This window comes from Anoplophora glabripennis, unplaced genomic scaffold, assembly GCF_000390285.2.
Source record: "Anoplophora glabripennis isolate ALB-LARVAE unplaced genomic scaffold, Agla_2.0 scaffold800, whole genome shotgun sequence".
NCBI lineage: Eukaryota > Metazoa > Arthropoda > Insecta > Coleoptera > Cerambycidae > Anoplophora > Anoplophora glabripennis.
Genome location: NW_019416886.1, coordinates 103467 through 127514, shown reverse-complemented (window position 1 = coordinate 127514; position 24048 = coordinate 103467). Strand labels below are relative to the sequence as shown.

The window sequence follows — 24048 nt, the reverse complement described above, 5'->3', positions numbered from 1 at the left end:
TATGCTTAATTCTAAAAAATAATTAGCGTAATAAATTTAAAATTCGATAAAATTCATATCGAGCAATGTGACAACGGCACGGCGGATAACACGAGGTACTAAGTTGTCCAGCAATATGCCATTTTGTTGGTATCTGGAATTGGACCCTGACGGAGTATTTTTTGCATACCACTATTTGCTTTTCTTGCGGCGATTTCCAGCGAGTGCGCGAAAATTGGATTCGAAGGTGTCGTGCGTGCATCGAAAATGGTGGTGGACATTTTGAGCATATATTGTAGTTTGTTTTGTACTTGTGCATTTAAAAATTACTGAAATTTGCTTTTTGGTAAGTACCTAAATTATTTTTAATTCGTATGATTATTTGGATGACATGAATCTTTGGGTACTTTAATTAAATATTTTTCAAATTTATAATTTGATTAAAAGTTAAGTTCCTATCTTAAGAGATTCATAATCACTAAAATTCTAGATAAAATTTAAGTACAACACTATCTTCGTACTACAAAATCGATACATTCTATTTTATTTATTTAAAAACTAGAAAACAATTGTCTTGAAATTTACTAAATTTTGCACAATAATAGTTGTTTACATTTTTTCCGTAGGACAAGTCTGCCGCTGAAGTAATGGCAGTCAAACTTCTTACACACTATAAAAATGTATTCATTATTTTTTTTATTACTTTTCGCTTTGTATGTTTAAAATTTTTTATGTGGGCTTTTTTATTTCTTGCATGAACGTACAGCGTTTACTCTATAGGTGCACTCAACAAAATGAACTTCAGGACCCACTCGTATACTTTGTCACCTTGCACTCGATTTTCGCCGGCTAGATGAAATATGTTGAACTCTAATGGATACTGATTAATGGAAACTGATTGTTTTCATTATAAATGTCCATTATCATACAAGGAGCCATCTCAACAAGTGAAATTAAATTTTATACAACATATAATACAATATTATAGTGGGGACAATGATGTTTTACTGGAAGCTCAAACAAAATTATGAACATTCATTGCAATGACATCGCCAATTCTGTCATATTTTCTTATGTTGCTAAGTTAGCAGTGCCAACAATGGCCAATAATAATATTTAGTCGCTTAAATGTGTATCTCCTATACATTAGATTCAATTGTATTGAAATGTGGATGCAATATCTCCCTCTAGTCACGAATCGTAAGATGGAATTGTTCATCTTTTGAAATCATAGAATTGAATCTTAAAAGATATTTCCAATACGTTAACTTCCACAAACTACGTCATTTGATGCAATAGTTTGAAATTAGATGTTTTGTATTTTTTTTGTATAAAACACTCAAAAGATCACAAAATACTTGTTAAATGTTTGTAAGGACTTATAACAAATGGCAGACTTTAACTAATAAGAAACAAGTTTATTATTATTTCTCTGTATGTGAGATGCTACTAACTTATAATTTGTTTATGCTTCCTATACAAAGAAATGAAATGGTTCCAAATTTCTTTGGTGCTTATAAACAGTTGCAAATATTAAGTCAACTTAACAATAACGAACTAGAACATTGATTTGTTCTTTTTTACTTACCCTTGTAGAACACAAAGTCGATGGTGGGTATCTCTGTCCACGTCCTTACAGAGCACAAAACAATTCAAGGATAAAGGTAATTCTTCTATACCTTGCGCCTGTAGTGTTTTCAGTGCGTTGACCAGTTGCAGCATGACAAAATTAGCGTCCTTCCACATGTCCTCGTGGTTCTGTGCCTTGGTTTTCAGCACCTCACTGAAGGATTCGATCGTGTTCACCTGTAACCAAGGCAGCACGCCCACTGTAGCTGAAAATTGAAATTACATTATTTTTAGGTTTCGATAGCAGCATAAATATTCCAATACAAGTGATTTCAGTTGCGACATAACTGACTGCTAGGCGGAACAAGTTAAAATAAAATTTAAGCACCAAATCATTAACCTTGTATTTGTTTGTTGCTATCCTTGCCGACATCTGAATCCGTCAGGTAATTTTGGGGTACCAAATCGCTGAATTCGGTTACCGGAGTTAAATTGAAAGTACCCAGTGAAAGAGTGCTTGAAGTGACCGTGCCGGCGTTCACAACTAGTGTTACGTGTTGTGCACCCCATAGTGCTTGATGGAAGACCCTACGACCCACTTTTGAAGGTGTAATTCCTGATTTTATTGAAAAATCGGTCCATCGTAGATTCGAGGATGTTTTCAGACCCCTCAAAGCAGGCTGAATGTGATTTGATTGTTGTAGAATCTGCAAGAGTTATTGTTATACATAAAAATGTTTATGCAAAAATAGCAAATGTAAGAAAATCAACAAGGTGTTTTTTCTGAACTAAGAATTTCACTGAAATTGATGTGTCTCATGAATAAAGTAGAAGCGTTTGCTTAAATAAAGTGAAAGCAAAAGCAAATGTTTTAACGTAAAAGACTGTAGCAAAAGCATTTGCTTCATTTTAAATGAATGTTTGGCTATATAGTAAATGCAAATCCAATGCTCTATACCTACCTGTGTTCAGTTTAGAGTGTATTGCTCCCAATTGAATATAGTCTACAGGGTGTTCAGAAACTATCAGCAGAATATTTAAGGGGTTAACTCATAAAAATAATGGCCGTATTTATATATAATATAGTTAGGTAGATAACCAGTTAAATATAGGAACGAAAATATTAGATGGCAACTCTTATCAAACCCCTGTCATAATTATTTTTATCTACTATCAACACAGATGATACAGATTTTATGGGAAAGTCACCACTTCCTATTTTCTTTGTTTCACTGGTTGTCTAACTACGAGTATAACAAGGATAATGGTTATACATTCCTTTCACTTCACTTTTCAAAAACTCGTTATTAATGGGTCAACTTTTTTCAATTTATTCATTTTTTTAAATTTCGTATATGCAATTAAGTATTATTGATAGCTGCACCTAAAGAGAATGAACAATAAATTTTAATCATAACTTTTATCGAGGCTTTTAAAAAATTAAATAACGCAATTAAAGTCAAGTCGTAACATTTTTTGGAGAAAGAACTCATTGAATGCTTTGATACAGTATTTTATGACTGTAGTCAAATTTTGTAAATTATTTATAATTAATTTCCCAAATTTTATAAATTAATTGATCAATTAATGATAAATTGGCAAATTTTAATGCCCATAATTGTATAATTGTTATTTTATATTAAACTTCCTTGTTTATACTGCAAAATGGGTAAATTTTAACCATATTTTTTTTTACAAAACAATACGGTATTCCCTGGAACAGGATTTTGAAGGTTTTTTATCTTCTCAATCTTCAACATTTCTGTACTTATTTTTTTGAAAAACCCAAATAAAAAAAGTTATGATTGATTTTCTATACAATTCTATTCTATTTAGGGCTTTATAATTGTAATGATTTTTTTTTCTCAAAGGTGCAGTTTTTTATTAAATAAGTGCACCAAATTAAAAAATAAATAAATAAAAATCAATTTAAAAAATTTGCTTTGATGCTATTTAATTCCATTCATAGTAGAGTTCGAAAAAGTGCCATATATGAAGTATGATCATTAATATTATTTACTTTTTTTCCTAGCAGAATCAACACTTAAATTTGTTTGTTAGTAGTTTCCAGTCACCCTGTATTGCCATATTGTGAAGGTTTCAGGATGCAGATAGCAAAATTGTATCACTCCTACCAGAGTTGTCGTACTTCTGTAATTTCTTTACTGGACAAAAGAAATTTAATCCACAAATACTCTCTTTTATATTCTCCACTTTGGCAGGGGGTTTTGATACTGGGTTTTGTTTAATTCTAATGACTGCTAAACTATTTTAATAGCCAATTATTAATATATGCTTCAGGACATTTTTTTACGTTTCACACAACTATTAATGCACTTCTTCGTGTTTTCATGTTGTTCATACATGAAATGCTTAGCTAACCAATGCACATTTCCTTAAATCAAACACAAAGGTATTATGACTGTCTCTAATCTTTTTTTTTAATCAATTTTTTGGTTCTGATAAGAATCAATAATTCCATACTCCTTACGTTTAGATATGCTACTGAAGTCTGTTACTGAGGTACCTACAATGTTATCGAAGCAAATGCTAAGGCAGGTAATAAATACTCGGTTTTATTCACATAACTAGTTTTATTCATATTTGCTGATTTTTTTCTTTTTATGAAAGCAAAAGCTTTTACTTTTGTGTGCAGCAATACTCCAAAATATTAATCACAGTTAATGAAGGTTTTACTTCGAAAATATGTAGTAAAAGCATTTGCTATCTTTTATTCATGAGACCCAATATTTTGTTCGTTAGTACATGCATCTTTTCTTTTCACTTACATTTTCAAGAACTTGGGCTAGCGCCTCGTGATTGGCTACTATCACAGCGCCATAGTTGTCTTCGAGATTTTTGTGAACAATACTTCTCCCTTTCCGAGATCTTAGTTTGTGAGTTCTACCATTCTGAATCCAGTCATGATCGTCTTCGGTCACCTATGCACAAGCAGTCTTATTATCTCGTATTGGGTGCCTGTTTTTTTTGATAGGGCAATTAATATTCAGAGCAATTAGCTCAAAAATGGGTAGTTTCTGTCAAATATAAATAGCGAATATTTCCACAATAATTATTTAAGTCTTATAAAATGAAAAAAGATGTGCTAAAATAATCTTTTACAAAATACCACCCTTGTTAAATGAGGTGTTATTGGTCGAAAAGAGACTTCAGACGAGGAATGATCGATTGCTACATAATTATCACTGATTGGCTGTGGTTAATTTTTGTTTTGTAGTAATTACAAAAATTTAATGCTATGTATATCGGGTGGCCATGAAAAAATTGACAAATATTTTGGTTAAGACACTATTCGATTTAAATGAAACTTGGTATGCTAATACTTGTGTATAAATGTTACTTTTTGACATAGTAACCAAAGTAATTGCATTTATAGAAATGGCCAAAGTACTTCCAGTCCTAAGCAAATATATGATATATTATTTTGTTATGGGCTTTACAATTTCAGTACTAATTTTACCATAAAGACAAAGTTTTTTCTCACTTGTAACTTTTTTGTACTCATCACAGTTTTCGCGTAATTAATTATTTTATAGTCATCATCATTTTTAACACTAATCTGATTTATTGACAAAAAATTTGATGAACTTTTAATTAGATATCGTGAGAATGATTGTTAAATATTTGTGACTCTCAAATTTGAACCTCTGTGATTATCCATATTTGAAGAGCATTAAATTAGATTAATTGGATGACAAACTATTCTTTACAGATTGCAGGATGAGGAAAATCCGAAATAAATGCGATTCATTTTGTTTTTTTAGGAAAGGAAAGGAATAACCATTTCCAATAATTGTCATGCAAGAGGGTGCAATTACAAATTTTTCTATTTTCTTTTATTTTATTATCAAATCAAATCAGAACTGAAGTTGTAAGTCCAATAAATAAATAAAATAAATGTTATTAGTTTGATTACTATGTCAAAAAGACTAACAATGATAACTTTGGAATTGGAAAAAAGGCAAAAATGCCTGAAAAAGGTCTAATAAAATTACAAGATGTCTTATTTTTGTTTTTTAATAGTATCATCTCGCTTATTGTTAGAGATGGGCCCAACAAACCCTATATGACTATGCTCGACAGGGAATGTTCTATCCAAATATGAAAAAATATACAGGGTGATCCATTTAAATTAACAAAGTTAACATCCGCGGCCGTTTTGTTTAGACTTCATTTGTTTTTCTACTATCATTTTCGAAAAATTCATAAAAAATCATACAACTTTTGTATTTCACATTTTTTTATAACTCTAAAAACAAAAAAGTTAATGGGGGTCAAAATATAGTGAATCACCCTGTACATACAATATAAACTCGAATATCCGGACTAGATGAGACTGACGGCAATCAGGAACATCGAATATCCGGATAATAGAGTGCTATAAAAATGCAATTTAAAATAAATATTCACTGACCTATGTACTACAACATTCTAAAACATGAAAAAATGAATGTACATTATAACATATACTTAAGTTAAATGATTTACATTCTAGTAGACTAGGCGCTTCCGAGTCCTTAATGGTGTAGTTAGAACCACATCATATGTGTATAAATGCAGTTAGAAGCAGTAAGTTTCACTGCGCTGTCGGCACTTTGATTTCATTAAGACGTTTTCGGTGTCCTTGGATGGAGAAGATCAGGGCCGTAATAAGACTTTTTTACTTGTGCAGGAAAGCGTAAAAATAGATAATAAACATATAATTTAAAAATACTAAACTTATTAGTATGAAGAACTAACGATGTTAACGAGATCCTAAATCTCTCTAATAATTGTTATAGTTATATTTTACTTCAAAATGTTAAGTATTTTTACGTCAAGCTCCTTAAAATTGACATTAATGCCTGCAACTGTATTTTATATTTGTAAGAAGCAAGCTCTTATTATTTTACATATTATCTTCAGCATATTATTTAGTAAATTTAAAGAATTAAAATTGCGGCTACGTATAATTTTTTTGGACTAGAACCAATACGATAATTTCAAAATGAATTCTCTTGTATTGGAAATTCTTTTTTTTGTATTGTCTGAATCGTTTATTTTTAAAATGTATTGCAAATATTCATAGAATATTTATAATTTTGTATTGGATAATCCGCATGAACGATTACAAAATCGATAGATTTATCAATCTATGTCTGAACACATTCACACGTGACTTTTGTGATGGGCGATAATGATTTCCGATTTTGCAATTGTCCATGCGCGTAGTCTTTTGAAAATGACTCGGTGGATTACAAAATGTGTAGGCTTATCGTAAACACGGACGATATTGTAATTTACCCATCATCATTCATTTAGTTAGAACTAATCGGTTTATGTACGCGTATTTATTTATGTGAATAAATTTATGCTCATGGAAATAGAGAGATCCGGATAATAGACAGATTCGGATCATTGAGGTACGGATAATCGACTTTATTTACTTTACTTAAAAAGGTGGAAACACCAATTGTTTATTTTTAGATTCTACTTTGAAATCACACGATAATTACACTTTGGTGGCCTTACCTAGGATGTGCCTCTTTGGCGACAATAAAATAACAATTTAGAGGGTCCGCAAATGAAAAAAATCTTACCTCTGATTCGCTGCCGTAGAAGCTGTACGGCGAATAAATCTCGGATTCCGTCTCGCTACCGCAGTAAGTCAAAGACATGCTTCTGGGTATGTTACTGTACTTGAAGTACTCCCCTGACACGTCGATACTGCTTTCCGACCTCTTCCCTAACCTAACAGTCTTGTTTTTGGGACTATTCTTGTCACGACTAGAATCGCTGTCCGGCGAACTCGAGCGCGTCGAGTTGATGTAATCGTAGACGTTTTCAGAAGCGTCTTTCCCGCGTATATTTATCGGTTCGTAGTTATGCATGTTGCGCCTCAGCTGCTTCTGCTGCTGTGCTTCCCTCTCCCTCATGCTAGCCGTCCTGACGGGCTTGTTGGGCACTATGGCTGAACGCACCTCTCCTATGTTGGCGTACACTGTTTCCGCTTTCTTCGTGTTGGAGCCGTTCCTGGAGATCTGCCTTTGCTTATTGAGTATTTCTATGGATTTTGGAGGGTGTGGTAGGTTGGGTTTCGTAGTACTACTGATTTCGCTAAAGTTCCTAGGAGGTGGCGGTGGTTTTGTAGCTTTAGGACTGCAAGGTTCGTAATCACCGTTCACAAAACTATATTCGTGTTTCTGTGAATGAAAATCCATTTGGTCGAGAATGGGTTTTGCTAATACTTCCACCTTAGCGCCATTTAATTCGCTGGGATGTACTATGACCAGTCTGGGTTTTGGTTGTGGAGCCGCCTCAATAGATTCTTCCACTTTCAACACTGTATTGTCAATAGCTACCTTGGGCAAATCTTTACTGGATCCCATCCGCAGAAATTTCTTTAAAGAAAACCTGCCTTTATGCTTTTCTTTCCGTTTCTCTTCGACAGTACCCGCAGTTAAGCTGTCTGTGGAAATCGACAGAGATTTTCTAGGTGCTGGTTCAGGAGCACTATAATCGTTTTCGTCCAAAACGTCGCTCACACCAAGCATCTTAGGCGTACAAGAAGAAGCCCTTTCCCTTTTTTCCTTCTCCCGCACAACGGGAGAATCTATATTAACGAGTCCTGTGGAGTTCCTAGTATAAACAGGAGGCGTTATACTTTCTTCTGGCGGTTTCGGAGCTCTTCTCTTGTTTGATTTTGAGTCTGAATCGGTGGAGTCCTGCTTAGAAAGGGGTAGTTTGTCGCACGGTTTGTCGTTGTTGAAAGTAGACATGGGCTGGGAGGGTATCAAGTGAGGATTTGGCGGTTTCCTTATTAATACTGTCGCAGGTTTCGAGGGTACCTTCGGTTTTTCATAGATAGGTGGAGCAGGACTGTGTAAAAAAGAAGTCTGAGTCTCTAGGGTGGGTGGAGGTGTTATGGGTAAAGGTGGTAACTCCGTTGCTACCGGATCTTCCCTTCCGTCGGGTTTTCCCGCTTGTTCCCTGCTTTGGGAAAACGGCATGTTGTATTTCGAAACTGGTGGGGAGTTCGTAACTTTCGCTTTTTCTTCTACAGAACTTTTTTCTGCCACATTCGTGTTAATCTCATCTTTTTTCTCCTTGGATTCGCTAATTTCAGATCTAGAGTTAAGTATTTCAGCCTTTATGAGGTTTGTTGTTGATATGATGTTGTTGGTCACTTCTTTTTTCTCGTTTTTGTTTTCAAATAGTTCTGTTTTCTCGTTATTATTAACCTCCGTTTTTGCCTTGTTCACCGTTTCCTTGTTCAGTTTTAAGTTTTTTGTATTCAATATCTCTATTTTAGCAGTGGCGGTTTGATACACTACCGGTTTTTCCACGTCTCTTTTTAGAGCAGGGGTGCGAGATAAACTTATTTTCTTCTCCGTGACTATAGCTTTCGTTTCCAGCACAACTTCTTCATCTTTTGTTTCTATTTTCTTCACGTCCTTCTCCTTAATCACCTCTTGTGAGATATTTTCCTTATTCGAATCGCTAACGGTTAAAATTATGTCTTTCTGTATCTTCTTCTTTGCCATAATCTGAATAGGGTTCTTACTTTTCTCTAACGTTTCAGATATTTCGTCTAAAAGTGACTTTTCCTCTTTCCCAAATTTTTCCTCTTCATTTTTTGAGTAAGAAGTGAGTACCACATTGCTCGTTTTATTCTCCGCTATAATGTCTTTGTTGTTTTTTGCTATCGGGATATGGGACAGACTTTTAGCTGTGTTAAATTTTCTTACGGGAGTGCTACTGTCCTCACCAAATGGTGTTACAGAAACTAGCAACGTTTGTTTTTTACCTGAAGCGTCCACTACTGGTTTACCCAACAACAGTTGAGGATACGTTTTTTTCACTTCCTTGACTTCCCCTAAAGATGTCGTGTTAAAATCGGTGTTTTCTTTTGTTATCCTTTTCAATTCTTTCGTAGATTCATCTTCATCGGATTCCACAACGGCCTCGTCCTCGCTGCTGTCGCTGTCCTCTTCTTCATCTCCGTTCTCGGAACACCAGTCCTCTCCCCCATAACCAATGACCTCTGTTAATTCTTTGAGAAAGTGAACAGTGAGTTTGGGTTTTAGTTTCTTGCCGTTTCTGATGATACCCTCTACCTTTTCGGTTGATACGAGCTGAATAGGTTTTGGTTTAGGTTTTTCGGCGTGTTCGTCCTTGGATTTGAAGCAATTTGAGCAAAGTTCCTTCTTCCACGCATTTTGGACGAAATTTTGACAGATCGCGGAAGACATTTTTCCTTCTGGTGGGATTTTTCATCTATTTCTGAAACAATACGAAATGTAAGTACTTATGTACTTCTACATAGTCTAACGTATCTTTATTTAAAATAAGTAATACCTTTCTCAATTATTTCCTGTTTTGTGGAACTGGTTCAATTTGACGAGTAAAATTCACAGAAGAGAAAACTTGTAACAGATATGCTCTAACAGTAAATTAAAAATAGCAACAATAAATACATAAAGGGAGATAAGGATGATGATAAAATTCCGTTTACATAATTTTGTAAAATAAATAGATGATGTATCCTAAAATTTATATGGTATAGCTTCTACTTATGTTATGGGAGTAAGGAAAAACATCCCAAAATTTTTAGAAATGTTGGAAATTGTTTTTGGATAAGATACTAATATTTAAAACTGTCAAATAATGACAAATGTCCCATAACTAATGTCAAAAACCAATTGAAAATATTTTTGTCAATACAATATCCATCTCGTCAAAATCTGTTTTACATTAACCATTTTTTAACCCAATAAATCAAGAAGTTGGCAATTTTATATTAATGTGTATAATACAAAAATCGTTGGACATTTCCTACCTTCAATAAAATTGAGAAAACAAATTGTTACAAATATGTTTCTAACGGTCATAGGTATACTCCGTATAAATAAGACCCCTGTGTAAAGTTACACTATGCAAAATAGCTAAAAGCAAACCCGGTGATTAAATGACAACAAGACTTTAACAACTGTTTTTAAAACAGCCGTAATTAAGAATGGATACGAGCAGTCAATCGTACAACTGCAAATTCCTTTAAGCCAAGACAGCCTGAGGGCCTGGGTCAAGTCAACGAGTTGAACCTTTAAATCCACGCGGAACCGACGTCTCGGCCCAGGAGAAATTTCTTTTAATATTTAGGCCTGTTTTTAGAGACGGCGATGGCATCTAGGTTACCGAACCGATACACCGTTTAGTTCATTTAGCATGCTAATGTTAATGATATCAACCTTTTAAACGCACGAATTTTCTTATAATAAAAACACACCTTAACACCTCGATTATTACACTGTTACGATTTATATTGCCTTCCTTATCTTTTAATTTTCATGCAAAGATAATTAGACACTAGCACGGGCGCCGTGAACACGAAATCCTAGGAGGGGTCAATTTAAAATAACAGAATACATAATTCCGTTTTAGATCTATGGTCCGTGAGTAAATCGTACATGGCGTAAAATCCAGGGACGGATTCAGAACACCATGCTGAGATTAAACGTATAATTAAATGATAGACAATATATTTGAATTCGTGATATTTTATAATTACTTGTACCTAAATTTTTCCGCCCTCACGAATATGGAAGTCAAGAGACGCCACTGTTAATGGGGTCATTCAGTAAATTTTAAAAAAGTTCTTAATTTGTATATACAAAGTATTGGTCATGATTAGGCGGTCCTGAAAATTTCAACTCGATCCGTTAAGCGGTTTTCAAACTATATTATCTTTAAAATGCGAATATTTATCTCAGCAGCCGTGGCAATGCAATGACGTCACCGCATGGGACGGTCAGCCGGCTTAGCCCTACTTCCAGACCAGATGCATCTACAGATTGTTTTACGTTTCAATAACGTGTAAAGCTTCTGTAAAGTACGTTTGTAACGAAAGTTTTGATGTATTTGTACAATAAGAATAATAAATAAGAATAAGGATTTTGCGTTTAATTGGACGAAACCGTTTCTGTCACAGGTTTCAAAGATTTACCTAATTAAATACAAAATTCTTATTACTATTTTTATTCCCATGGGAACTACATAAAATCTACCTAAATCTTACAAATATATTAATAATATAATATTTTATTATGTATTTTTATATAAATAGTACATATTTGTATCATATTCACAAAAAATCAACAATGGATAATACAAGTGTATAGTGTTTCTAGAGGATACAAACGTATTTATTACATACCTAAATTACGCGGGGTAGTTTTATTACTTTCAAAAGAAGTCATTTTTCAAATAAAAGATATAAAAAAAGAGAAATCAAAGTAGAGACTAATAGACTATCGATTTTAGATCCGTACGACAGAATTACGGGAACATTATTATTTTCTTAGGCATCTTCACACTAGTGCTCTCACACTGGGGAACAATACAATATTTGTAATTTTTTTCTGTTCTGTGTCTTCCAACTGCTAACAAAATTCGGTATCTTAACGTACTTAATCGAAACTAAAACCCTACTACCCGGCTAACTGACAACTGACAACCCATGCAAGCATGCGGCATCGGTTTCCCATGCGGTGACGTCACACCCGCCGTTTCAGCGGATACTCAGCGCGCCAGTTTATGATTTTTTTTTGGATGACTTGTAGGCGATATAAAATTTTAAGTTTTTGCAGAGAACCTTAAAATTGCAATATCTTTCCGTTAAGCAAATAAAAAAAATGCTGAATGAGCCCATTGGACCATATTTTTTATCACATCACACGTTAGAAACATGTTACATACTTAGAGTATGGATATTTTTCATGTTTATTTTAATATATTTAGTAAATGTTTTAATATACATATTCAGTAAATGAAATAACTGCTTGTACCACGTGACAATTCTGTGTTTGGCGTTGTGTCGTTAGTTAATTAGTACCTAAGTTCTGTAAGAAGGAAGGCAACTGCCCCCCTTGTATGCACACGGCGCCCATGGAAACTAGGTATTTAAATATCTTCTCAATGTGATATGATATGGTACTCGTTTTTTAAGCCAAATCAGTCTTTACATAAAGTGAAATGTCTTTATAATAAAAACTGAGAAATTTTATACACGCTATCGAAATTTAGCGTTCAATCATGGCGATAATTTGTATGCTTCAAGGTATAATCTCTCAATGAAATAAATATTTAACCTTGAAAGAATGTACTCCTCTCAAAAACAAACCGGATATCACAGAACAGCACGATACCACGATGTTTACAAATGCACACTGACCACACAAACTAAAAATAAAATAAATAATTCTTAAATATCAATCGCACCTTTCCAACCTGATAAACAACTTTCGAAAAACTAGGAATGTTAAAAAATAAACAGTGAAATTGGAAACATCTTTAAATAAATCATATATCAATCAACATTGCATGCCTTCCTAGCAGATGTAGGTAACACCAAAATTGTTTCTAAACGGATGTATTTTATACTTCCCGTATTTTCCCAGAGGGGATTCGTGTCTCAAACTCGTTGGATAAGCGTCAGCGTGTTATATACAGTGTGCACCACAGACCACCTAGACTGGCTTATAGAGCGATTTGATGAAAACACTTCGGAGCCTGATTTGGTGCCCAGCGCCCAGTCTGTCCTAGCATTTGATGTGTACGCATCGCTGTGATTTCGATAATTAGACGTTTTATCATGGGCAAGTGTATTGTAAAACGTTGTATAAATACAAGTGATCGAGTTGGTGAAGAGAAGCGAAAAGTTTCCTTCTTTAGGTAAGTAAAATAAAGGAATATACAGGGTGGGCCACCAGTAACGCCTCGGTCGCTAGTGACCAAACGGCTAATGTTACAGAAACCTGTTTAGGTGGGTATGTGTAGGTTGATTACGCCTACATTTTAAAAATATTTTGAGATATACACGGTGTCTAGGAAAAGCATACCATATCAAAGTTATGTTTTTTTAAATGGAACACCCTGTATTTTACTGCATTTTTGAAAGCACCATAAAAAAATAGGTGAACTTTATTAAAGGTTCTGCATACCTAGGACTTATAGTTTGTGAAATATTTCAATTTTAGTGAAAATGGTTAGGGTAGAAATTTAATATAGCAATAAAAAAATATTTTTAAGGAAGCTGCTTTGGAGGGTCTATTTTAGATGCTTGAAGTTATAAATTGTTATATTTGTCGTCACTTAGTATTATATAGGGTGTTCAAAAAACTGCTGAATACTTCTCTCAACTTTAAACAGCAATAACTTGATTATTTTAAATGGAACACCCAGTATATTTTTACTTTGGGAGTTGGGAAATTTAAAACTCTTTCAAACTGTGTATAGGTTCCCTATAGCTATCTCTAACGGTATTGGAGATATTTGTGCCGTTTCGTTTTTATCGATTTTTTTTTGTACGATGTATCTACGTGTCTTTATCGAGGTCTTTACTGAATTGGTTTGGGTTATTCTTGATGACGTCTCTTTAAATATAAGGAGAAAATTGTGAATGCAAATAGATGGCGCACCTGCACATTTTTCATATTCAGTGAGAAATTATATAAATCGATAATTAAGTAATAAATGAGTAGGTAAGAATTACTTAATCCGGATCTGCTTAAAGATGCGCGCGATCAGATTGCCTTCCACACTCCACTTCCCCGGATTTTGCATTCACTGGTACCCGTGCATTGGAATTAGATACGGCCAGTCTAGGTGGTCTGTGGTGTGCACCATTGTGGTGGTTCATGTATAGGTATCTTAGAAACTACAAGAGATAGGAAAATGGTTAAATGGGGAAAGTTTTATACAGTTTTGTTGCCAACTTATTGGCGCTTGCAGACCTGTCCTCCTCAGGTTTTTGAGTTATTTTGAAAAAAAGTAAATGTGGCGTTTTCGAAAATCATCTGTAACTTTTTTATTTAGAGGAATTTTTAAAATTCTAAGCTGAGCAAGTGGAGCATTTGTTTGGCTTTTCAATGATATAATATAAGTTCAAAAATTTCAAAAACACCCCCAAAAATCAATATTTTAAGTAAATCTGGCAACACCGCATAATTTTTCGAAAACAGTTATTGAATAGTATCAAATTTTTGTAAAAGCTTATCATTAATGTCATGGCTTTGAGTGAAAAAATTATGCTTTGCGTTATTCCAATGAAGAAAAATGTGATTTGGAGCGCTTTATTAAAAATAATAGGAAAGGAACTGTGGCTTTAAACAATTATATTAGAAATTATCCCGAAAGACAATCACCAAATTAAATGTATTTTTCTAAATTTATTACAAATTTGAGAATGTTTGGAACTATGAAACAGATAATAACTCAGTTATAAGCATTACCAGTATGTAATGCTTGTACATTTTGGCGATGAAACGGATGTAACATTTCTCTGTTCAATACACACCATGCAAAAGTCGGTGATAAATGAAGATTAGGTAGTTGCTATACGCCGAACACTAATTGAAGAGTTGTCAATGACAGCATCTATTATATTTTCTTCAGTTTGTACATTCACTTTAGTAGGACGATTGGCCTTTTTTGGAGCGGGATTACCTTCTTCTCGAAGTCTACGAAATGATACACTAAAAACTGTGTGGGCAGGTTAATGTCCTTCGTCTGTATCCTCACATAGAAAGATAATATCTGCATACTCTTCAGTTGTAAATACATGCATTTTTTATTTAGTACTTTAACGCTAAGTGTCAAATGAATAAACAAAATGACACAAATAATAATTATTGTTATAGCAACAATCATTTTTATTTATCATATTTATCATTTATCAGAAGTTTGTTCAATTTGTTCATATTCTTCAACAAAGTTATTTAAGACCAGCCTCGACAGAACGCACTGTTTAAAAGTTACAAAACATTTACACATTAGTTATTTTAAAACTAATTACTAAAAACAATGCCGTCGATTTAACATTTACAGCCGCCCACCAGAAAAGAAACTAGTTATTCTCCGATATACGTGATTACATAAAGTAGTTATGAACAAACTCAGAGGCTTAATAACAGGGTAATTAAAAAATTCCCTGTCCCGTCCTTTTTCGCGTAGGCGTTCTCTAATAAAAAGTTGAATCACCAACTGTCGAGGGACAGATGAAAACTTGGCAAATATCGGAATTAACCGTATTAATGATATCGCTGCTGTGCGACTGTGGCAGACGTCTTCAATTAGTCTCGTTAGGCGTATTAAAAGTGGAATGCTGTTCACCTACAACTTCAATTTGTAATTCATATGATAAGGAAAGCCTGGACATGACCATGGACGGTCGCGGCAGCAGTAGACAATGGACATTTGCATTAAAAAGCTAAGTTAATGGTGTCTGATACAGCAGATGTATGAATAAGCGCAGTGGTTCGATGCAAAATTCACAGTTCATTTCAGTTGCAAATATTTTCACTTTCTTTTAAATTTTTATACATTAATCATATCTTCGCGGTTATGTAGATTTTCATACTGCACAGTATTCTGGCTGTTAAAGTTTGCAATATCATCATCGCCATTTTAATAACTCTCATGGTCTTCCTATATCATTGTTCAAAGACTTGTAATTTTAACAATATAATTTATCCACAACCCACTCGTAACGTATACAATTGTGAAACAAATGTGTACATTTTGGAGGATATGACGTAGGTAATATTAAATATAATCCAAACAAACAAAATTTTGTTTATAACGAGCGTTCAAATAAAAACGTGGTCAAGTTGGTTCTGAAAATTTGGACGTAGGGCGTAGCGTATAGCAAATGAACTTAAACGTCATCTGTCAAAGCGCTATATCGCCGCTATCAATTTGAAAATGTTCGTTTAAAATGGTGTTTTCTCAAGAACAAAAAGTGTTTATCATAGAGTCCTACTTTAGAAATGGACGCAAGATTGATGGAATATGGAAGTATTCTATTGAGGAATGTTTCATAGAATTTCAAAATCAAAATCAATTTCCCGGCGTTGTTGAGTACAAAATTTTTCAAAGTGCAGTTCAGCGTTGTGTTAATGTTTTTCGTGAAACGGGCAGTGTAACAAGAAAAGAAGGAAGCGGCCGACCTAAAAAGCGGACTGAAGAATTAAAAGAAAATGTCCAACAAATAATGGAAAATGCGCCAAGAACTTCTGTACGTGTTTTATCACAAATGGTGGGAGTATCAGTCGGTACCTGCCACACAGTGTTAAAAAAAAGATTTGCGTTTGTTCTCCTATCGTTTAACTTGTCAGCAAGAACTTCATGAAGTTGATTTTCCGCGACGGGCTGTATTTTGTGAATGGTTTTTAAACAACTACGGTGAACTTCATAATATCACCTTTTTTTCTGATGAAGCCTGGTTTCATTTAAGTGGTTACGTAAACTCACAGAATATGAGAATGTGGTCTTCTGAAAAACCAGATAACTTTTTTGTCGAGGGCCCTCTACACGCTCAAAAAATTGGAGTTTGGTGTGCTCTCAATCGAAGGAGGATTTATGGACCTATTTTTTTAATGGTACTCTTACTGCGCAAAGGTATAGAGAAGAAATTATCGCTCCTTTTGTTAACCAGCTGGAAGAAAACGAAATTACAAACTTTTACTTTCAACAAGATGGCGCAAGGGCACATACGGCAGGCGAGACGATGAATATGTTGAGGGAAGTTTTCCAAAATCGACTAATAAGTCTCAATGCTGAACATGAATTTCCACCGAGGTCATGTGATATTACGCCGTGTGATTTCTTTTTGTGGCCTTACCTTAAAAACACTATTTTTGAACTGCCTATTCCTGATTTAAACCATCTGCAGGCTCGACTTATAGACAAGATTCGTGAAATTAACAATACCCCGAGCATCTTAGAAAATGTCTTTAATTATTTGAGGAACAGGTGTAAAAAGTGCTTGGAACAAGGAGGGGGACACTTTCCGCAGCTCCTTTAATTGTTTGTTATTGTTATCACGATTATTCTTTAAAATAAAGTTATATAGTCATTAACGTTATTGAAACTGACAGCTGCTATACAGCTCGTTGAGAAATGAGGTTAAATTGGTCGCTATAAGCTACTCCCTACGTCCAATGTGTCAGAGCCAACTTCGACCACGTTTTTATTTGAACGCTCGTTATATTACATGACCCATGGTGTACAACCTGACCGCGAAAGACATGGGAATTAATTCAAGTGGTATACAATAGAACCACAATCAACGCATAATTTCAAAGTCAGTGCGATATCCTCAACATTAAGAATATTATATCGAGGATAAATATTATTGTGGACCTGTAAAAGGTATTAAGGGTAAAATATTTGCGGTCTAATATTCCACAAGAACTGTTTTCAAAGGTATTATTTAGGTCACATTGTACAATTGATGTCTAAAAAAAAGTAATGCAATCAAGAAAACTCAGACATTTTTTAAACGGGAACGTTTTTATCTTTATTAATTTATTCTATTTCATCTTTGATTTATTTTCGGACCATTTGGGGGGAGGGCGATCGCTCCCATGCCCCCTCCCCTGGATCCGCGCCTGTTGGCAATACGTGTGAAGAAGAAATAGTAAATGAAATCGAAAATTGTATCCCAAAAAATATGAAAAAAGCCAATCATCAATTTGGAGCCAATTTAGAATATTTTGTAAAGAAAGAAATTTTCGTTTGGACACACAGTAGGTAGTGCATTGAAAATGCGGCAAGGATATTAATAAATTGGAACAATCGAATATCACGGAATACCAAAAATGCTGTAAAATATGTATTTTCAATATTTTAACGTTATTTTCAACCCATTCACCGGTTCTTCTTTCAAGAAAGCCCGTGTCGCACGCAATTCTAGACGAAAGAAGTTGCGGAGTAATTTCGAAAAACGCAAAGAGAGTTCCTTTGCACTATCGCAAAGTGACATTATTAAAATAGCGCTAATACGGGATGAAAATACACCTATAGGCCTTTTGAAAACATTTTTTCATATTGCTGCATACGAACTAGCTTGGCAAGGAGACGAGACAAATTGCAAAATATATTATTTTAAGGAAGAAAAATCTAATAATGGAGAGTTAACTTGCCGCATTGAATACAATACAGTGTTATCAAAAACAATTGTTAATAAAAAATATGGAAAATCCTGATATCTGCCCAGTACAGTAAGACTATTTGATAAAATTTTATCACACAGAGCGGATTATATTTCAACTGACAGACTTTTCTAACTTCCAATCCTTTTTGGAAAAATTATGCATCAAAAGATTGGTTTAAAAAATTTTCCTATAGGAGGTGGATGAAAATATCAGCTGAAAAATTGGGTTGGGCACGAAAAATAAAAAAATTTCTAATCTTTCACAAGCGCAGTATCAAATTTAGCTAAAGCAGGTGTTAATGAACAAGAACTAATTAAGATAACTTGACATTCTTCAGCAAATTCTATAAAACCTTATTTACAACCGGACAACGATCATCACTCAAATCTTGTAACAAATCTTCGAAATGAAACTTTGAATAACAAGTCAGCCATACAATCAGCATCCACAAGAGAATCATTAACAGAGTCAACGTCAACAGGGCAAATTATTTACAATAATTGTTTATTTAATAATTGTTCACTTTAAAAAAATATTCTGTTTATTATTAACACGCGTTCATTGTCTTTTGTTTGTGTACTTTTAATTAAAGTTTTAATTCAATTTTAGCATTATTCTATTCACGAAATTGTCTTACCAAATATCATTCGAGCTTAGATTTTAATCTAGATATTTTTTGTGTTTGTTTTCTCGCACTTACTTTCGTAGGTAATTTAACTCCAGCTGTTCAACACGCAACAGCTGTCGTTAAATTGCCACTATACAGTAAGTACTCGAAAATAAAAAATATCCGGCTAAGTCTGAGCTCTTATGGTATTACCCCCGAAAAGTTTTGAAGCATTTATTAAGGTTACTTATCTACCCATTTTTTGTCGGTAAAAAAATATCTTTGACATCAAAAACGTCAAAAACATATTCCATAATGGAGGAAGAGTTTGGCGAGGGTATGCTCTCACCCCAAGTGGGCGAGGGTGGTCTAACTTCGCCCACCGCCATATCACGTTTCATCATCGAAGAACCTATAAAGGAAAAGAAACTTACCTTCGACGAGGCCTCAAAATGTCTCAACACCTTGGGCAAAGACGAAAGCGGAGTAAGATACGCCTATCTGATGATCACCGCCACTGCCAGGAAACTAACCGACATCTCCATCATCCTCAACTTCAAGCACGTGTTGTTCATAGACCTCAGCGATAACTTCTTGAATTTGGACGCGCTGCAGGTGCTTTCGGGGATGCCTTTTCTGTTGTATCTCAAGGTAGAGAGGAACAAAGTAGAATCAGCAGCTTTGGAACCGATGTATTACTTACAGTGTCTGAATTTGAACATGAACCAAGTCACAGAGACTTGTGACATTAATCAACCACAATTGGAGACTTTGGAACTGCAAGACAACTTGATATACACCATCCAGTTCGACAGCGAACGCCTGAGTAACCTCAAAATGTTGAACTTGCGAGGCAACCAACTCATTGACTTCTCTGGTACGTATCCCTCCTCTTTAGAGAAGCTGTACATGAATCAAAACAAGATAAGCAAGATCGTTGTGGATTTCTCAAAGTTGACCAATTTGAAGATCTTGCATCTCAGGGACAACCAGATAAAAAAACTGAACGGGTTCTCAGATCAACTACCAAATTTAACTTACTTAAATCTGAGAAACAACAAGATTAATAAGTTGAGGGAGTTCAGGAAACTACAGTGCCTTCCTAAACTGGACACGCTGATAATCCTAGAAAATCCTGTTTGTGGAACTAAAGAACTTCAAGTTCCAGGAGAAGGCGATGAAGAAGTGGATGAAGAAGAGATGTTCGGTGAGGACCAATTTGTTTCAAAGGATCCAACGCGGATTCCTATTATAGTTCTGCTCCCCGATTTGAAACGCCTCAATAAAGACGCCGTCACTTTCGAAGAGAAAGAAGAAGCCGAACTGAGGAAAAAAAATATTCTAGAGCAGATCTTCGATGAACTGAGCAGCGAGGAAGAAACAGAACTGCCAACTACAACGGAGTTTACGACGGACTATACCACAGACACAGAGGCTGGTGCGTACACCAGAGGCAGCGTTACCGCTGACGATGAGGATGACGAAGTACTTAAGAAGGGAACCCCTGTGACGGAGACCGAAGATCCGAGCAACACCGAGGCAACGGATGAGAATACAACTGGTGCACCTACGGAAGAGTCGCAGTGGACGAGTGGGGTGAGTGGAAATTTGAGTGCAATGCCTACTGAAAATCCCTTGGGACTCATCAAGGAAGACGTCGACGGGGAAAATAAAGAAAACTGATAGATGAACTAGGTTGGAAAGCCAACAAAACCATTGTTTAATGGTTTACTATAATAGTATCTATATTGGAGATAAAACAATTATTTATTTTTTAAATAAAATGGACAATTTATTGATATATGTTCATATTATTAGTTGATAAGCAAAAATGGCTCAGTTTCAATATAAACAATACTAATTCTTTGTTAATAAATATTCGAAATCAAAATTCTCATTCGCCAATATATTTTACGAAAAAAAAAGATAAATCTCATTAGGATTTTTTTGCTGTGAATTTTCAATTACCACTAGTAGATGACAGAATTAAATAAGCTCTAGGAACCTCTGACCCAAATGGCCACCGCAAATTCTTGTTTTAAATTTAAAATAACTGTTCTATGAAGGACACTGTATTATTTGTCCCATTTTAGGTCAAACCTATCTACATAACCTTCAAGTTGTGGAATGTTTTCTTCACGGTGTTTGAATTCATAACTAGGATATAATTAACTATGAATAGGTATGTAACGATCTAAAGATTCAGTGGCGGCGCGTGTACATTGATTGAATGTGTTCTGCTTAGAATTGTTACATTTGTTGAATTGAATTCCGGGATATTAAGTGCCCGGAGAGCCTGTAAATGGCGCCGCAGGCGAAAAATTTTAAAATTTTCAAGGTCACGCGTTTTCCTGGCACTTCTGAATTTCAAGGAACAATGAATTTATACAAAAATACAGATTTTCACAACGATTTTTGAAATTGATACCTTTTTGAAATATCTATTCACGAATTACCTACTGACGGTATAAATAAATTGGAATAAACTAAATATATTTTATTAAATTATTGAATATTGTTTAAAAACAAAAAAATCGTTTGTGAAGTTTACCAACGATTCAACGAATTTTAATTTTCCTCGCCGTGTTATGATTTTTTCTTTATCTTTTTATATATATATACGTACATATATTCCGGGAGTTATACTTGCAAATCCGAAATACGGGACCATACAGCTAATTCCCGGTACAATCACAGGAAATCCCGGTCATACCCATGTTCTTTTAATATGTCGTCAAGATCTGCACTAAATTTATGAGTCCACGAAACACATCAGAGTTGTCCGAATTTTCTGTCTCATCATGTCCGCGAAGTTCTAATTCGAAAGCTCCGCAAAATTTTTTGCAGTCTATGATATTAGATAATACATAACAATTTTTCGTTACCTGTTCATTGTGTTTCCGTATATTATCCCAATATGCAGAATCTAACTGACTTCTTATGTTTATTTTACCTAATGACTTAAATGAATTAAATCTTTCACACTGTATATTGTCCATGCTTTATCCCCACCGAAAAGAAAGCACGGAAAACAAAACAGTGTATTTTTTATATCACACCCGCACACCCACTCTGCTTTTGTGTATACATTATTGTTAAATTGTCTTTTATAACTTACTTCGGTTTGTTCCACTAACTTCAATATTTAATTGAATTTAATTTATTAATAATTAATTAATTATTAATTATTAATTAATAATTTAATTTAATTCTTTTATTTTTAGTTTATCCTCATAACGCAGAGAACCAAATAAAGTTTTTTGTAAAAACGAAACACTATTCATTTTAATAACTATAATATCCGTAGACGCCTAAACGAAAATATTCACACGTGCCGCTCGTAGAAATAAACCAGCACATACCACGTACGAAATATTACTGCATTTACTGCAGCAGTGGCTGTCGTTGTTTGCAGCCACAAAAGCCCATGTAAAAGTGACGTGGGTCACGACGTCACAAGCCTGATTAGCCAATAAAAACAAAGGACGCATCTCGGTGTTCGCTGTCCACACATTGTGTATATGAGGTTGCATATATTAAGGAGCGTAGCTCGCGTCGCAATAAATAATAATATAAGCTCCTAGATTTATTTTAGCGCGAGTACATTTGGATTCTTTAAAGATTTTGTTGATATTTAATATGATTAAATACATAAAATTTTATGTGTTCTGCAGCTCCGCAGCTCTTATGGTAAAACCGCCACTGTAAAGATTGATGCTATAAGTTCTGAATATTTCTTTCTACATATATTACAAGCACGCTGTTACGATAAATTCTCATTCTAAAACAATAGTAGTACATCGTGTAAACTTTCTGATTTTGAACCAATTAAAAACGTTTAGTAAATTATTTTGTTATGCACGTGTTACAGATTATATGTTGTTCACATGGTGATAAAAATAATATGTTTTATGAATTCCTTTTTACTTATTGTAATGAAAACAATAAATACTTTCCGATGAATGACACTGATATCAAATTTGCTTTGTTAGTAAAAATATTATTTTCTTATCTGGCTCGAGAACAATGACTTTAAATCAAACATTATTTTTTAATAACAAATTATATATCAACTAAACAATTTTATGAATATCTGTGTCAATATCAGATTCCTTTCATATATTTCTGTTTGTAGTAAATGACATCAAACGTCTAAACGTCATAACCGAAAGAAGAATGACGCAACAATTAAAATGAGTAGAAGCATTACGATCTAACATTATAATTCAAGTTATTTAACAAAAGAGAGTTAAGGATTACTGAAGTAGTTACTCACAGTCTCGCCAAAAACTTGTTTCTCCTTTGCACTTTCACGTATTATAGTCCTATCTAGCACTAAAAGTATATCTAAATGAGACATAACATGACTAATAGTAAACCAAACAGATAAACATTTATTCACCGAAACATTTCAACTGCAGGGACGATAGTTTCTTATATTAACACTCTTAACGCAATGCCGATATTCTGACTTATCAGATAACGCCGACAAAATTCGGTTTGCTTCATAAATGAGGTTTTAATACCATTTAATGCCTCTGGTAGATCGATTAGGTGACAATTTCCCAGTTATCGGAATAATGAGGGTAATTTATATAAAAATTTGTCGAAAGACGTTTCGTTTTCAATACACAGGATGTTGAAGTTAAAAATATAGAGTTTTAATCATACATAGCATCTGTTTAATAATTTTACATGAATAATACGAGCCCTGTTCAGAAAATAAGCGAACTTTTTTAAACTTATTAATTTTATACATTATTATTGGTCCTTGTCCAATTCAAAGTACTGCTCTCTTTTATTAACACACTTTTCCTAGTAATGTGTCCATTTAGTAAAGCAGTTCTGGATAGCTTCATTTGAAGTGGCCTTTAGGGTTTGTGATGAATTTACTTTTAT

At 34.2% G+C, this 24048-nt stretch overlaps 2 protein-coding genes across 4 annotated transcripts in view; one reads left to right on the top strand and one right to left on the bottom strand.

The window, feature by feature from the left end:
• Nucleotides 1-24048, bottom strand: part of LOC108915033 — a 110929-nt gene that overhangs the window by 1417 nt on the left and 85464 nt on the right. Inside the window, exons 1-5 of one of the 3 annotated variants that reach the window (XM_018720982.2) lie at nucleotides 23426-23490; nucleotides 7149-9831; nucleotides 4338-4490; nucleotides 1949-2255; nucleotides 1568-1814 (exon numbers count right to left, since the gene is read on the bottom strand). In XM_018720982.2, coding sequence (XP_018576498.1) covers nucleotides 1568-1814; nucleotides 1949-2255; nucleotides 4338-4490; nucleotides 7149-9800 — 3359 coding nt within the window. In that variant the 5' untranslated portion in view covers nucleotides 9801-9831; nucleotides 23426-23490. Of the gene's footprint in view, nucleotides 1-1567; nucleotides 1815-1948; nucleotides 2256-4337; nucleotides 4491-7148; nucleotides 9832-9906; nucleotides 9928-23425; nucleotides 23491-24048 lie in introns of those variants that run through there. The other 2 variants (XM_018720983.2, XM_018720981.2) reach the window with 2 other exon arrangements.
• LOC108915024 (leucine-rich repeat-containing protein 23-like) lies at nucleotides 19465-20832 on the top strand. Its single transcript, XM_018720972.1, has one exon. It carries the CDS (start codon nucleotides 19465-19467, stop codon nucleotides 20830-20832), a length of 1368 nt encoding a protein of 455 aa, XP_018576488.1.

Excerpts from the sequence above, each read along its gene's own strand:
- LOC108915024 (XM_018720972.1), top strand. The coding sequence starts at position 19,465 with ATGGAGGAAGAGTTTGGCGAGGGTATGCTCTCACCCCAAGTGGGCGAG.